This window comes from Coccinella septempunctata, chromosome 1 (assembly GCF_907165205.1).
Source record: "Coccinella septempunctata chromosome 1, icCocSept1.1, whole genome shotgun sequence".
NCBI classification, from domain to species: domain Eukaryota; kingdom Metazoa; phylum Arthropoda; class Insecta; order Coleoptera; family Coccinellidae; genus Coccinella; species Coccinella septempunctata.
In genome coordinates, this window is record NC_058189.1 from 43,235,570 (window position 1) to 43,253,523 (window position 17,954).

The window sequence follows — 17,954 nt, forward strand, 5'->3', positions numbered from 1 at the left end:
GATGTCCTTGCTCTCCACAGAGAACACAAGAGGCATTTCGCTCCTCGTTCTCCCTGGTGAGCGTACACTCCTTGGAGCTGTGATTACCGGAGCATTTCACGCACCTCCATGGAAAAGTGCACTTACTTTGGGCATGTCCATATCGCTGACAGCGGTAACATTGTCCAGGCCCGGTCGTCCTTCTCTTAGGTTCAACAACACAGTTCATGTTGTAGAGCCTTCTCACCTCGAAGATACCCTTATTCTGGGTTTTAACCAGCAATAAGGGCATCGGCCTCTTAGTTATATTTGAGGTCATTCTTATGACCTCAGCATCGACGATCCCTTGATCCTTGAGGTCGTCAAGGATCGTCGGGATATCTGCATCCAGCGGTAGATATCTCACTACCGCATAGATTTTCTTTTCTTCCTCCCGTTGAAGAGTGTAAAAGTCCCTATTTATTTTATGAAGGAAGTCCGTCATTCTTCTGTGGTCTTCCGCGGTTTGTGGAACGACCCTAATTCCGTCCTTCACAGTAGTCGCTCTGCTGTAATTTATTCCGTTTCGCATTAACGCGTTGGAAATTGACGTCCATTCGGACGTACCCCTCAGGGTAACTGGGGGGATTTTTTCTTTTAAGATGTAATGTGTTATTTATAATGATAGTGACTCGGAGGTTCCTCCTCCCAATTCGTTTATGGAATCATTAACGTGTCTCGAACCATTTCGTATCCCATGAGATCTGAAGCTGCGGCCTTGGTTCTAACCTTCTTCGCTGCATACTTGAACAATCTTCATTCAGTTGTAGTTGAGTTGAAACATTACCTGATCTAATAAATTATAGTATAATTTCCAGTGAATTGGTCCTACCCTTCAAGAGTTCCGCAATAAACGAAGTGAATGAAGTGAGCCATTGTGTTTTTTGAAACAATAGAAAAAAAAATAACAACGCAGGAATAAAAATTGGAGTCGTAATACAAATAAATTAGTTTCAATTTATAATTACTTCAGTTGTAAGTAATCTGGTTGAGTATTGTATTGCCAACAGCTTTCTGTGCAGTCTGAGTGATTATATATCAATCTCTTAACTTTTTTGCGTCACTATATTTCATAATTCAACAAATTATGTATATATAAATATACCTAGCCCAACGTCACTTATTTCAAATGGTTACAATATTTTTTATTTGTTGACTGTATTTTTCAAGAAGTTTTAGGTCAGGTTATTGGAACAAAAACCCCTTTTCAAAGCATAGCCGACATGTTTCGATTTTATTCAAAAATCTTTTTCAGGACTCTAAAACGAATTACAGAAATAAGGCCACATAATAATCATATAAAAAATAATTACATAAATAGTTGCACATTACAATTCACACAACGTAGTTAAAAAACCAGTAATGAGAGAAAGGAGAATTGGATAACATTTGATTAGGTACAGAGGTACTTGGCTATATGTCAAAGAGTTACTTACAGTTTTATCTTAGTTAATATGAAAGATTTGTAACAAATACACCAAGAACAACATCAATCGAGAAATGATCTGGTGAATTGACAATTGAAATTGAACAGTTCTCATCATAAATATGTTGTAGGTATACTGCTTTGATCTACACACAATTGACATAACACGTACGATCTAAGGTTTCTTCTTTGATTTTGTTAATAAGATAATAATAGGCTGTATTCAATCAATGTGAGACTGAATTTTTCATCTTGTTTGATCGAAACCATTTCATGTAGCAAGCGCTTCTTCTGTTCTAATATTTCAATTGTATCGATGTTAAAGAATCAAAAGAGTGAAGTGTATTTGACACATGTTCTGCTAGAGAGGTGCTAATTTCCTTTTTTTCCAGAGGGTTTCGTATGTTGTGGGCATTTTTTCTATGTTCGGAGACTATTTGATTTTTTTATTCTTGAGAATTTGAAATCCTTTTATTATCCACCTTATATTATTGACATGAGATTTAGCGAATGAATATTGAATAAATCGATTGAATATCGAAGACTCAACAATACAATAAAATGCCAATTAAAAATAAAAGAATAAAACACCTAATATATCTATCTTAACTCGATACCAATAAAAGAAATAATCAACCAACAATATGCTGGTAATCAGTTGATGAACTTAATCTAATTGTGAGTGTTCCACATGTCCTATATTCCCGATACTTTTTCTCAATTTTTGCGGGTGATCACTAGATTTAATTCTTTGATTGGTATTTTTTGTTGTTGTTACTGCAGTTAATCAATTAAAATCTTAATTCTTTTGGTCATCCTCTTTTATGTCCTAGAATAAACAACAAATAAATAAATAAATCATTTATTTATCTCTTTTGACATGAACATGCATGTGGTATATGTCGGAAAAAGAAGATGTTTATACTTACATACAATTATCAAAAGCATAAAGGTCCGCCTACACTTTAGCGGAAGTCGATTTTTTGTAATTTTTTGATTTTGTTGTGTACATTTCGACTAACTGAGTTCAAAAAAAGTGGTTTTAACTTTAGGAAACCATTGGCTCAAAAGTTACGCCACTTCGAAGTTTCAATTTTAGTCTGTTCTGAATGACAAGAGCATAGAAAAAACAATATATTGTTATATAAATTTCGTCCTGTCGATGAATAGAGTATAAAATTCTATACTCAGAGTGTCGAAGCTTATTCAATAATGTGAATATAATTGAATGAATTTCAAAACTTACAATTGAATTCTGTGTTGTCTTTGCAATGTGAGGTCCATAATATTTCACCACTAAAGCTCTCATTTTGAATACCAATTCTTCAATCACTACTTTAGTAGACGACGAGTCCGAAGCCAAATGATGCTTACACTGATTAACAAATTCCTTCCACTTTTTAGATGGAGCACATTTTTTTTCACTATTTTCATGAACGAAAATAATCATGGATTCAATTCACTTCTCAATTCAATAATTCTTAATCAGTAAATTGACTTCATTCATTCGAAATTATATTATGTTCTGACAGGAATCAAAATGACAGAGGCTGACTCGAATTTATTTGTAATATTTTGACAAATTTTCCAGATGCTTATTTCGGAGATATTTTTTCGATACTTTTCATGCAAAATTGAAATTTCATGTAACAAACCAGAAGTTGACTATCGTATAAACGTAATAATTTTTTTCATTTATATGTTCCTTATTCATTGGAAGTGTTTTTGAGTTTTATATGAAATAAAGAGTTCTAAGCTAGTGATATCTTCGGCAGTCAAGGATTGAGATTGAAATGTTCATTTGATAATGAACATTTACTGTATAATTTTTATATAATAATTTTTCGAATATGTATATACATTCACAATGAATAGGATAAAACCTGAATCCTGAATAAGTCCATTCGATGTGGTTTCAAAATACAGAGTTGATATATTATGAAATGCTACGTCGATGAGTTGGAGGTGTTATTATTTTTTAGGTGATTTTATTGTACAGTATTCGATAACCTAACCCTGACAAAACAATAACTTCACCTAATCATAATATAAAAAAATCGGATTTCGGATCTCACAATAACGGGCAGCCTAACCTAACATAACTTAACCTAACGAATAATAATATTAAATGAATCGGTTTTTTGGTCTTACAATATTGGATAACCTAAGCTAACCTAACCTAACCTAGCCTAACCAAACCTTAAAAAAACGAACAATTATGAAAAACACAAGTCAAAATGGATAGAAATATCTTATTGCCTTCAAAACTTCTTCCATCGGGTCCAATTTGCGCTTTCGAATATGACGACGCCAAAGATATTCTATCAAATATTCGGGGAACTGGTCCGCCGGGATTTGTTTATTGCGGAACCAATTCTTTGCGGGCCGCCAAGTGGACTCTATTCTTTGGGTATGAGTCCCATCAGAAGCTGAAATGAAAATACTTATATAGGGAAAATCTGGCATGTAAATTCACATGCCAGATCGGTAAGCTTAAGCTTACCGATAAAGGGATTTTCGGGATCACTATGATTGACCCGACGATGCACATATCCGGCTTCACTTAATAAATTATAACCACGCCACATATCCGTGTGGATCGTGGTACCGGGTAAAATATAATTCCTTATTTGCTCTGTTAACGTGTGAGCATCACGAAACTCAACCACCATCATCGCCACCTCCTCGCTTCCATCCTCTATCATACCGAGAACCCAATGGCCCTCAACACGCCGGCCACGGTTGTATTTTCGCCGCCCAAATTTCGATTCATCTATCTGCACAATTTTTCCGGGACCTCCCAGCTTCATATTCTGCAGATGTAAATCGAAATGATCGATGATCATTTCGCGACAGTAGTGATACCTGAAACAGATTATAATCAATTCCACTAGAATTATTATATGGGGAGTTATATACCAAGCGGAGATTGTGCTCTCGCTGTATTCAGTTTGTTGTTCGGGCGGCAACTCTAACTCAACCGCTTCATTTCTCAGCTGGCGATGTGACCAGTCCCAGGCGAAGCCGTAGGCTATCCATGCCAGTTGATCTGGGCGGATGTGAGCATGGCTGAGGAAAGAATTTGCTGTTATGGATCTACTCCAGTTGCACTTTGTGCAGCGAAACATTCCACAGCCATGTTCACCCTTTGAGTACTCCCTCGTTGGCCTTCGGTGACGAGGGCAGTTTGGTGGCGTTGATGGCAGGAGTTTCTGCTCGATCGCCCATCTTTTGCCTGACTCCAAAGTCGTTGGCAACTTTCTAACATTCCAAATTCTGGGACATTCGAAATTTTCCATTTTATCCTGTATCGGATAATTCAAGTTAGATATGGAATAGTAATATTTATAATGACGAATCATAAAATTCACTTACCTATAAGCAAAATTAATAAATTCACACTTAAATAACAAGAAACCACAATCTAATCAAATTTGACGTTAATTTCCTTCTAATCATAAATTTTTTTCGTTCTATGATTACAAGTGACAAACATTAGAGAATAATTAAAATTATCCAAAAATGCATTCAAAGCAGCGTAGCTCATGAACTAATGGTTTTTTTAATATTGAAACCACTTCAACTAAACTCGGCTAGTCAAAACACATAAGATAGCACCAATCCGCAACACAAAAAAGCCATTAGAAAAGACTTAACGTTGGAACTTCTAAGAGGCATAACTTTTGAACCAATGGTTTCCTAACGTTGAAACCACTTTTATTGAAATCGTCTCGTCAAAATACATAAGATATGACCCTTCCTGTGCAAAAAATCGACTTCCGCTAAAGTGTAGTCGAGCCCAGGGGGGTCATCTAAAAACTTCTTACAATACTTTTCGAATAAACTTTGAATGAAAATAAAAATGTCACGGATGTGACATTCAGATCACTGGACTGAGTTATCTGTGGTTACATCCTCTTAACGATTTTTTAACATAGCTTTCACACACGCCTTGAATTCTCTAAAATTCAGAGATTGAATGGGGGAAGGTGGTCGAACAACTTATATGCCCTGACATGTGCGCGAAATTTTCTTCTTTCTTGCGTTGGCATAAACAGCACTTCACCATTTCTGTGTATGTAAAGTAAAAATTTTTAGGACTCAGGAGAATGGGAAGATACAATCAAAAACTCACGCATCCATTTGAGAAAAGAAAAAAGAATTATGCACGGTCTTCCTAAAACACCATGCTTATATGAAATTAGGTTTCACAAGAATTCTTTATGAATATTAAAACTTTTGTACTGAACTAAATTTTTTTCAGAGTGAAACTAAAATGTCAAAGGAGGGGTTGTTAAAAGAAATTTGACAAAGCTTGGTTATATATTCATTTTCACAGATTATTTCAGATTCGCTATAACAAACTATAGGGATTGGATAATGATATTTCAATTAATGAAAAAAGAAGATCTTCAGTACCCCCCGGAATGCTAGAGTGAGCTTGGCTATTTATCCGTTCTACTGTGAACTGAAGCGTTAAATCGTTTCAATCTGAAACACAATTGTTATACCATTTAATGGTCATTTGTTCTTAATGGATCGATTGCCTTGAGGTCCATTTGATGCAATAGAATGCTAAGTGGTGTCTGATCGAGTAGTATTTCTGCAAAGTGGGATGTGATTTTTTCAATAAAGAACAATTTTTCACTTACGGTTAATAAATATCTTGAAACATCAGAATTCAGATCCAAGGAAAATATTGAGTTGGCACATTGAATAACAGGATTAGAGAAGAATTATGCGTGATCACTTTCCAAGTGACAAAATGATAAATCTTGAGAAATACTCAGATTAAAATTACGTTTTTGATCGCAAAATGGGTGGTTGTTGAATACTATTAAACAGCTACATGTCAAAGCTTTCTGGTTGATGAAGAAGCAGCTTTTTACCTCAACATGCCTTTGATAGTAAAATTATAATTGGTAACTGGAGCATAGCCCTAGAAGCGATTATTCTGGGTGTTATACGAAGTTAAACGTGATGACTCAATAGAAGTGGAGTGGAGTGGTAAAAAAAATATATTGTCAGATGCGTTATGCGTGATTTCACTTGTAAAGTTTCTTCTTCGTTTAAAGATATTCACTTGGTTTCATACTTCATATTCCACGCCTGTACAAAAGAATATGAAGAGAAATTTCATTTCGATGTTATGTTATATGGTGTAAAAGAGATTGATACTATCCAAATAAAAAAGCCCTAATTTATGGGTAGAAAGATTTTACGAATGATTTTCTCCGTAACACTCTAACAAGTCATATCACACCCATCTCGTCGGTCTTTTTCATATTGCTGCTCTACCTGTACGCATACGTGTTTATAGAACCCTTCGAGGTATTCCGTCATAAATTAATGGGGATATTTTGACAGTTAATCCCTGCTTTGTATAGTGTTATGTTTGGCCTTCATCATTTTATTTGTTCTTCATCTTGTGATGCAGACGTCTCGGAGGGCGTAAATATCGCACTATAGGGAGCCCAAAATGTAGAGGATGAGTTCGTGGAAATAAATTATGGGTAGAATGTTTTATGGGTTTCATTTTTCATTTATAGTTGATGGATTATGAGAAATCGTCCAGTACTGGAGAATTCGCATTATTTTAGAGAGGTAGGTATTTCTCTCCAGAGAAACTAAATTTTTTACTTTGATTCAAAGATATTCATACCGTACGATGAAAACTACGAGGATTCGAGGATATATTGAGAAATTCTTAGCCTACTATAGAACCAAACAAAATTTCCATGTCAAAATATTTTATTCTCCTCTTAATTGGATACATTCATAACAGCGAACCTGCAACGTCTCTGGACCTCAAAAAAAATGTTTCTTTTTGCTCTGCAAACCAGACCCCCACAACTTTTATTACCTCCTCGTTGAAAGAAAATTTACGACCTTTTAAACTTTTTTTCAGTGCAGGATTATAGTCAGATGGAGCCAAATCTGGTGAATAAAAGGGGGTGTTCTAGTAATTCAAACCCTTCATCACGAATTTTTTGCATGGCAACGTGAGATTTGTGTGCAGGGGCGTTGTCCTGCAAAAACAAAACACCTTTGGATAGCTTTCCGCGTCTTTTCTCTTAAATTTTTTCCCGTAGAAAAGTAATCTCCGGTTAATGTTCCACCCTTATCCAAAAGAGCAATCATGATTACTCCATGGCAATCCCAAAAAACTGAAGCAAGAACTTTTCCAGCAGACGCATACGAAGAACATTGATCACCAAAGGTAATAAGCATATCTTCGTAAATCTGCTTACCTCTTAACCCTTTTAAATACAGGTACTTATGATACTCGATACTCCAATTTTTTGATTTTCACAATTTCGGTGGACATCTCGTTTCTTTTAATTTATTGCGTAACTCTGGTTTACTTTTTTGATCACAAACTTCCCACTGACACTTCTAATGAGTTATTGTTCGTTGCTATGGTAACGCATTATTTTTTTATGCATAGAACTGGTCTAGGCTAACTAAATATCAACACATACTCGTATAATTAGTTTTTCAACCCGTTTTTACGCAAGGCCCAGAAAATTTGAAAAAAGTGGAATAGCTAGTAATAGATATATATGAAAGCATTGTGGTAAATCGCAATCATCGATAGAGATATGTGAGTATCTACCCTAAAAAATAATCGCTACAGTCATAGTTTATGTTCAAATATTATCTGGAAGCGCAAGAGCTACTACAGGTGTTGAAATCATACAAGAATTCGCACTGCAATAATTATCCGCAATGACTCAAATAAATCACTTATTCTTACCAGTATGACCTAAATATTTTCCAGTTTGATATATTCGAATTTATGCACTTCCTACGCGGAATCGGTAACCGTTTCGAAAATCCCAGAAATAATATTCAAGCCAGTAATCTGCTTAGGGTGGGATTTCGAAACATTCGTTAATAGTTTCTGTTGAAATATTCCAATCAAGGATTAATCGAATAAATTCATTGATGTGGTTAACCTGTGTTCATGCTTTCAGTGAATGGGTCTGTAAATCAATATTTTTGAAAGATATATACCTACCGAAGATCATGGAATTCAAGAAAAACAATGACCAAATTCAAAGGTAAGAATCCGAAGGAAGCTTTGTTTAAAAGACACCTGAAAAACATTTGTTCTCATAACTCAGTGGACCTGGGCTTGAAAACTTTCAAATAGGGAAATGAATTTTCTGACATAACTCGAAAATAGCTCCTTATGTACCAGACCAATTATTTGCAATTTGTCCTAGGAGCAGAATTATTTTTTTTTGTATTCAAAATAATTAAGGTGGCACTGATGGTAGCTTATAAAGGGAATAAACCATTGAACAATATGAATTGAACAGAGTCAGTTATGACGATTTACATTCTTTTACATTTCTTCAATATGTGCATGGCATCGGGAGGCATCTATACATTCAATCAATGAAAGAATAAAATTACATAACGTATTTCGAATCGGCAATGAAAGTTTCCAATAGGCATAGATCGTTAAACTGATAACGAGTGAGTAAAAAGTAACGCACAATATTCCTATCTTCGATATTTACTATTTTGTCGAAAATGCTCGGGCAGGTCAATTTTTGTTTCGAACTAAGCATGTGTTCATGTGTTACTGAGGAGTTTGTCAAGAACCCTATATGAGGCGTAAAAGGCAGTTGAGTTTTTCGAATGGCTACCCTATTCCTCCGTTTCTGAAAAAGAATAGACCTAATATTATTGCTGAGGAGGATCCGGTCATGTATGCACACTTTTTCAATATATTCGAAATTTACTTTTTTATATAAGATGTATTGATTTCAACGACGTAACATACACTTTAGGAGCGATCGACGCTTTTGAAGGGTTTCAAAAACATGCCTTTTTCTTATTGATGAATTGTCTGAAAAAATGATTACCTACACAACTGAATCAGTCAGATGAAGAACAGTACTAGTCCAAAATTGCTATGCATTAAGAAATTATCACAAAAAACATTGTAGTTTCTCATTAGTTGATTTTACATTGTTTGAAGCAATGGTGGGGTCATACACCCGTAGTGTTCGTCTCAATGATACTATTCTCTCGCTGAATCGATAGAGCTACAAAATATTATCATTTTGGCCATCTCAGATGAAAATGAATATTTTTGGATTTTTACTGTATGTAGGTACTTCAACTGACCGATTCAATGACAAAAATAAAACTTATTGAATGAAGGGTAATTTGGGAGGAGCCATTCTTCTCTAACTTTTTCGAAGGGTTTTTCTCCCATAAAAGGAGTAAAAATGAATCAACATTACAACTCCAATCAAAGACCCTTAATCTGTATATCATTGGCCACAAAGTTTAAAAAAATAGAATTCGGTTAGTTTTAACATTTAATCCCTATAATAAAGAAGGTTGGAAATTATCATTATCATTAAACCAATCATCTACACCAACAAAAGGTCTATCGTTTTTTGACACAAAAATGTATTTAAACGATAATTATGATAATCTTCTCAATTATCCATGAAGAGTCGAAAATTAAAATTGACCTATTAGAGCATGTTTCTAAGAAATAGTGAGAACTTACCGAAGATAATGCTTTCTTCATAAAAATTGAAAGTATTTACCCTATCCTGTTTCCATCAAAAATTTTCTAAGCACGTCTTTAGCGAGAGGGCTAATCGTTTCAAGGTGTAGAGGTGAAGAAATAGGGTTGTTCCCTCTCAATTATACCCAATGCAATATCGAAATCTTCAATCGCTATACATTTTTTCTCTAGATTCTATTGATGAACAATAAGACACTAATCATTGTTTCATAAGAACATGAATGTTTAAAATACCTAGCACGTGCACAATCTAAATACCTCTATAGAAGTAGAACGATCCGGTAATCGTGATCTCATATAAATCATGAAGGAAGGAAACGATTAGAGAAATAAAACCATCGATAAATCATTGAGAGTCTAATTTTGTTAATGCGCCGAAGATGCATTCGACCGCCGTAGGTAAAAATTATGCTAAACTAGGATCGTTTATTAGAATATTTCCAAAGTAAAACATGCAACAATAACTCGGCTCCTAAGTAGAGTTCAGAAATTAAGGCTGATACACACACCTTATATCCTATCGTAGGCTAAAATGAAGACAGCGTTCTTGGTTTGTAATACAGGGGAATAAACGAAAGATTCATTCATCTCTTGCAGGCGCCTACGCAGAAAGGTGTGTTGGGGGGCTCAGCTAATATCCACTAAAAGAGGAAAATGTAACAAAAACATTTATTTCTTATAACTATAAAAAATTATTAAGAAAAAATAGAAAAATTTTAAATTATGTCAGAATTGACTAGTTTTTAGTTATTAAATAAAATGAAACCTTGATTTCTTGTAAATATAAATCTATAAAAAAGAAAAAACTAATATTGAAAAGTTTACTAGTTTTTAGTTATTAAATAAAAGCTCCAAGCGCCTTGGGCCAGCATTAGCAAATCTGGTCACAACCATTTTTGTATCAATCACTCTCTAGTTATTTATGTGCATTAGAGCTAAACTATTCGAGCAGTTTTCTGACATAGTGCTTCTGGAGGTCTTAAGTATCTCCTTAAGAAAAACTGCGCTCTGTATCTTCAGCTGTTGTTACGGGAAGTACACAAAATATTTGAAAAAATAAGTACAAATTGGGGTAAAAATCTTCGCAACATTTCTCAAGAGCTGAAAGTGCTGATGAAGCACATGATTCGGGATCATTCGGTGTTGAAGTGATCCACTTTTTTTCCATCTTTTTAATTCACTGGAAAGAAGACCCTTGTCACTGTCTGGTTCATCAATACCAGATATTTCTTGCTGTATTTCACTGTCGGAAAGATTATTTTACGTTGCTGGAATAATGCACTGCAGCAAAAAAACTTTTTTGATAAATGAGGAATATTTGGATGCCAATTGATTCACCCCGATGGCTCTAGAGAATTATCCACCACCCACCCCGAAAGAAGGACCAGATGACAGGACGAACAACATTCTTGCGAATTACCTTGACATTCAAATATTCAATAGATGGCTGTACTTGTAGCTTCATATAATAATGTTATTGGCCTTTTTCTTATTTTACTTGAACAATACTTGAAAGTTGTATGTGCTGAATGATCATGAGAGACCTTTTGCAAAAGCCTTGGGGGGGGGGGCTAGAGCCATCTTCAGTTTCAGAATTGTCCCTCATGACTGATTGATGGCATTCAGCATATAAACTTGTAGGATATATAAACAAGAGCTCAGGCGCGTACCCAGGGGGGGGCTATTGGGGCTCTAGCCCCCCCCTAGATGTACTAGAATTCTCTGTATAAGATGGAGTACTGGTGTTTTCAGCTGCTGCTTGCTTTACAAGCTTTTGTGAAACCTCTTGATCCATGATGGCAATAGATGTATTGAGTTGAAATCAACAGAAGTAACAGTAGGTTGAGACATCAGGAATGGAAAGAAGTAAACACCGTGGAAAGACGAATAAGGAATTTCTCTTTATTTGTGGCTTCTGTTTTTCTCAAACTCTTTTTTTCTGAATCACTGAATTCTTGCCCTCTGAAATCTAAATTGCAGTGGGCTACAGATTATTTTTATTAATTCAAATTTAAAGTACCAAAACATCCATACAAGATTCCTTTCAAATCGTCTTGGGACGGAAAGATTTATTTTTTACTTCGTTGCTATGAAAGCAAGTATCATTTCATCATCAGTTAAGAAATATTTTACTTTTCATAACTGGTTACTAAAAGATAAACTTTTCAAAACGTCAATGAGTTTTACAAAGTGTCACTTCATATGCCGAAATTAAAAAAATGAATTTTCCTAATTGAATGTCAATATTTATGGGAGTGATTTTTGGTCCCATTTTAAGAAAAAAACTTCATATGAACATATGTCCTAAACGTCTTACCTTTTGAGATTCCGGGTTGGTAAAGTTTTCAAAAATAAATCATTTATTATTAATATCTACACTTCAGATATTCTAACGAAATTTGTCATACATGTACTATCAATAAAGAGGCATTTTTTAATGTATAACTTTTTTTTAAATTTCCCCCAGTGGGGGAAATTTAAAACGTCATATGTATGTATCCACGATATTGTTATGATCATGCATAGAAACGGTTTTTATTTTTTAAGCGGAAACCGTGCATCGGATTGAAAATGGTCAAGTGATCAGCTCTGTGGCGTACCATTAATGTCTGCCAAAATGGGTAGGTCAAATTATGTACGAACGCCACTGGTGGAAATTTAAAAAGAAGGGATAAATTAAAAAATGCCCCTTGACTCATAATACATGTTTGACAAATTTTATTGAAATATCTGAAGTGGTATTGTAGATATTAATAATAAATGATTTATTTTTGAAAACTTTACCACCCTGTATCTCGAAAGGTGAGACGTTAAGCACATATGTTTACAAAAAGTTTTTTTCTTAAAATGGGCCCAAAAATCACCCCCGTAGATATTGACATTCAATTAGGAAACACTCTCTATAGTGACACTTTGTAGAACTCATTGACGTTACTAAACGTCTTGCTTTGCAAAAAGCAACTGAAGACGAGAAATAAATTCCACAATTACGGACATATAAATTCCATTCCACTGTTATAACGCAAGATAAGAACAAAGAACATAAATTAAAAATTAATTATTATAAACATTAATGCAATTTTTCAAATTAATTCCCGAAGACAAACATGTTTTATGGCTCGCACTGGCTGTTTTTTGGGAAGTGGGGCACACTGCATTAGATGTTTCACCAAGTATGTCTTTTGCAATACGTTTTTTATCTTTAATGGAATTCTCAACATATCACTACGCAATAGTGTTTGATTTTCAACCACTTTTTTTTTAACTATCAGAGTCACAGTCACTGTCAGCTAATAAAGAGGCAGAGCTTCTTCTGAAGCAGTGGCCAAAATAGGTATAGAGCAGGAAACTGTGCAATAACTTTTTTCAACAAAATTCATATTTTCAATGTCACTAGTAGTAATTGCAAACTGGCGTATAACTTTTGTTTCTGATGTAGGGATATCAACACGAAAATGACATCCTTCCATAACATTTGCAAATGGAAGAAATGTTAACTCGCCCTACTGCAAGCTTCTGTCATTCCAATAATCATTACAACCTTAGCCACCGGATATCCTTTTTCAGCAGCCGCTAACAAAAATTTGGCCAACTTCTTAGCACTGTAGCCGTCCGATTGCCCTATAATATACGCTATCAAATTTGTGTATTTTTTAATGTCAATATTCTTTTTCAAATTAAGTTCGGATATTAACATTGGGTAAAGTGTCCATAATATGTGGATACTTTCTTCCTACCTCTTACCTACCCACAAAATATGCAAATAAGACTTTCTCATCAATATGTTTTACCTTCTTCTCATCACATGAAGTTATACATTTTGCGTAGCAATTCAAAGCTCAGATATTTGCACAAAATTCAGCATAAAAATATTTCATGGGATATCACAATGATCAGTGAATTTTTTTTCTCTCATAATAATTATTATCAAAGCATCAGCAAAGCGTAACCGAGTTTATTGATAGTAGGATTTATTGGGATATCATTTTGGTTTATTTGAATTTCAGCATCAATCATTTTATGTCAACAACAGGTTTATTTAGCCAATACAGTATAATTGAAGAGTTGTTTTCAACAATGTTCAATGTTTCATTATTATTCATCAAGTTAATTGTTTAATACAATATCAGTCTGACTATATAAACGCGGTATCAGTTCATGCGTGTTCTCCAAGCCTCAATTCAGGAGGGCAAACCAATATGTTGGACAAAACAGTGCCCGAGAGCTAGTTCTACTTCGAATATACCATTGTAAATATACACCTACGTCGTTTGATGTACAAGTTTTCGATTGTTTATAGCACTCCATCATGTTAGATGCCTCAGTTTCTTGCGCGTAGGTAGTAACAGTTCGAAATTGATCTAAATCATGACAGGAAAAGTGTGATATCGACTTCAAAGAGTCCGCCACTGTTCGCAACATGATGTTGCCGGACAGTTCGAACAGGTTGAAGCTATTTTGCATAAGGCCTCGCGGCAGTTTAAGAAGGAAGCCATAAAAGATGATTTGGTTCTAGTATTAAATTTGCAGTTATTTTATATCCATCGGAAATCGAGACTAATCATTGGAAGCTGTTTTTTCGGGAATGGATCGATATTCCTTGAATACATTTCATGGGCCTAATCAAGAAGAGTTACAAGTGAAAGCAACGACCTTTCCAATCTAATGATGATCGGCGAAAGTACATAATGTCAGTTAAACATGGAGGTGTTAAAGGGGATGTTCATAAAGATGGTGAAATAATGTCTTCGTTTCTCACAGAGCCGATAATATTAAATCAGTGGAATCCATGGCCACTTCATTGGCTCCATTCGGTGTATGTACTATGTACAAATAATTCTCAATGGACGAGTTCAGGGAGTTTTGCCAACTTTGTAAATAATAGAAAAAACTCTTTCAATGGAAATTACTTTTTTTTAATTATATTTGTGCCTTCCAGTTGCTTTAATCATTTAAAAATCCTTTCAATATCCTCGGCTCTCAAATCCAAATGATATAGAAAAAAATTTTTATTGAATTTTCAAGGTGAGTTTTTCGTATTTCGTGTATTATATTTATGGTTTTATCCACGGACTAATAATTTTATTTATTATTAGACTATGGTTTCATCACAGAAGACATTAGTTGTTGAGTAATTTTGTGATGAAACCATAGCCTAATAATGAATAAACTATTGTTAATAATTTATAATAATTTATTTATTATTAGACTATGGTTTCATCACAAAATTACTCAACTACTTATGTCTTCTGTGATGAAACCATAATCTAATAATGAATAAACTATTGTTAATAATTAATAATAATTTATTTATTATTAGACTATGGTTTCATCACAGAAGACATAAGTAGTTGAGAAATTTTGTGAAGAAAATGAAACCATAGTCTAATAATGAATTAATTATTAGTCTATGGAAAAAGACATAAATATAATGCACGAAACACGAAAAATACGCCTGAATAATGTCAAAACTCACCTTGAAAATTCAGTATATATTTACTTTTATAGCACATGGATTTGAGAGCCGGGGACATTCCAAGGATTGTGAAATGATGAAAGCAACCGAAAGGCACAAATATGATTTTAAAAAAATTCGTTTCCATTGAAAGACTTTTTTCTATTATTTACAAGGGTGGCAAACGTTCTTGAACTCGTCCATTGAAGGATAATTTGAGAAGAGTCATTATTATTTCTGTTTCTGTAGGCAAATATCATACTAGCACTATGCCTGCCCGGTTCGCAGGAAAAAAATGTTCTTCCTTCATCCTACAGTTTCCAAGATGACGGCGGACTGGTGGGGAGTTGAAAACTAAAATGTAGTATGGGGCCTTTCTTGGGCAGTCCTCTTTACAACAGCTAGAGTACCGTGAAAATCTTTTTGTCTGGTCCGGAGATTACCATAGACAAACAGACAGACAATAGAGTTGAATAGGTTTAGATAACGTTCAAATGATCCTAAACACTCGAAAATGTCACATACCTATTCGAAAATAACAGATAGGCACTCAAATTTTATTTATTAGTATAGATAAAGATTTGGCTGAAATCATTGAAAACTGAAGCCCAACTTGAAATTTTCTATGTAAAATGAGTTTACGTTTCTGTGTTTTACCAAAAAATTTTGTTTTTTGACAGGTTAATGCAATGACATGGTATAACCATATTGGTGATCCAAAATTTAGCCCATACCTATGAGTGAGTAAATTAATTCAGAAAATCTTTCGAATTCATTCATTAAATGTGAAGAAGATGTGAGAACATAATTTAAGTTTATGTGTGATTCACCGCGATGGCCTATTAGATGTTTCTTTAAGAGTAATCGAAATTTTGTGCTAACAATTTGCATGTAGATGTTTTCGACAATGAACTTGCTCCCTTAAATATTTTGAGACCTCTGTTAATTTCGGTTAAAACGGAATCCATTTATCATTTCCGATAATATCATATATATTATGTATAATGTATTATATGTATTATTAATATATGGAGAAAGGCCCACTGCAAATTTTCGGCACAAAATTGTGATTAGTATTCAATAAACATCTGATCACCCTTTATAAACTGATTGAAGGAATTTCTTATCTATTCAGTTGCATGGAAAGTGCAGGACAGTTTAGGTATATTTATTTTTCTTTCGACAGATCCATCACGCTAGATAAGTTTTTCTAGAATGGCAAAATACACATTTTTCTGTTGACGATTCTTAGGCACTTAGGCAATGCAACATTACGATTTAGACCTTTTGTTTCTTTTTTTTTTCAAAGTTGGATTCAAGCACCTGATGTTGAATGGCCAGCTAACTTATTATCACAACCAATTTCACCATACCAGAGAGCGCTTCAAGAGTTTGTGAGCTATAAAGAATGCGCCTAGTTTCCATTTCACTACAATTTGAGGGATTGGGTGATACAGTATTATTTTCAAATCTCCTCCATTTTTAGATGGGGCATCAACGTTGAGCGCCACAGCGGTCCGTAGGGACCGCTGATAGTCTTACTTGTAGGACCACGGCGGTCCGTAGGGACCGCTGTTTTGGAATTTACGTCTACTTTTTAGTAGTATTTTTTTTCGAATTTTTATTCGAAAAAAATTGAGTAGGTGTTGTTATGGGTATAATAAGGAGATTGGACTCGACAAATTTTACCTGTACCGCATTTGCTGTGCGTTTCTATTTTTCTGGGGACCAGAGCGGTCCCGTTGGCCCGCTCATCAATATTCTTGATATTAGGCGGTATTGCACTTTTAGAAAAAATCTGACCAAAGGGATTATCTATATGATATAAGAGCAAAACAAAATATCGACACAAAAAATTTGGCCCCACAAGAAAATATATCGATATTTGGATGGCGCTCAACGTGTTAAATTTGAGCTTATATTGGGACGGGTTGCATAGAGACTGACGTGAATCACGAATTGGTAGAAACCGTGAGATAGTGTTTTGTAGTATGAAATAAGTCAGCATTAGTAGGTAGGATTTTTTTCATGAACAGTTGCTCTTTTACTTTTGAGCTACTATAAAATTTTTCGTCAATATTTCCGTTATTTGACATACTCACGCATAAACCGAGTGCACTGGCAAAACGATTTCGCTTGAAACCTCTAATTAAAATTTCTATATCATTCCGTTTGGGCCATAATTATACGCCTAATTGTGAAATTGCAATGTTGGAATCTAGATAGCGATCAGGAATTTGCAAAATTGTTATGTGTGCGCAAAAATTACATAGACGTTATTGTTTATCGCCTATCAATTCACAACACGAAACATGATGCTTCAAAAAAATATTACTTTCCTTGGAAATTGATATATCATTTCAGCGGGAATATTGATTTCACTCATTAATTAATTCAGTTGGTACAGGGTGATTCGAAACGAAAGGGAAATGCAGATACTAAAGATACTATAAGCGTGATTATATGACGGTCATGCCTATCTTGCCTGATACCAATAT

At 34.5% G+C, this 17,954-nt stretch overlaps 2 protein-coding genes across 5 annotated transcripts in view; both read right to left on the reverse strand.

The window, feature by feature from the left end:
* LOC123310568 overlaps positions 1–17,954 on the reverse strand; it is a 449,880-nt gene that overhangs the window by 258,309 nt on the left and 173,617 nt on the right. The gene's annotated exons all lie outside the window — the stretch shown is intronic.
* On the reverse strand, positions 3,426–4,989 carry LOC123312257. Of its 2 annotated transcripts, XM_044897675.1 has the most exons (3): positions 4,364–4,989; positions 3,948–4,309; positions 3,426–3,873 (listed from the first exon to the last, which is right to left on the reverse strand). In XM_044897675.1, exons 1-3 carry the CDS (start codon positions 4,804–4,806, stop codon positions 3,677–3,679), a joined length of 1,002 nt encoding a protein of 333 aa, XP_044753610.1. In that variant the 5' UTR covers positions 4,807–4,989; the 3' UTR covers positions 3,426–3,676. The 2 variants fall into 2 exon arrangements, with proteins under 2 accessions (XP_044753610.1, XP_044752902.1); XM_044896967.1 differs by having other exon boundaries at positions 3,948–4,989.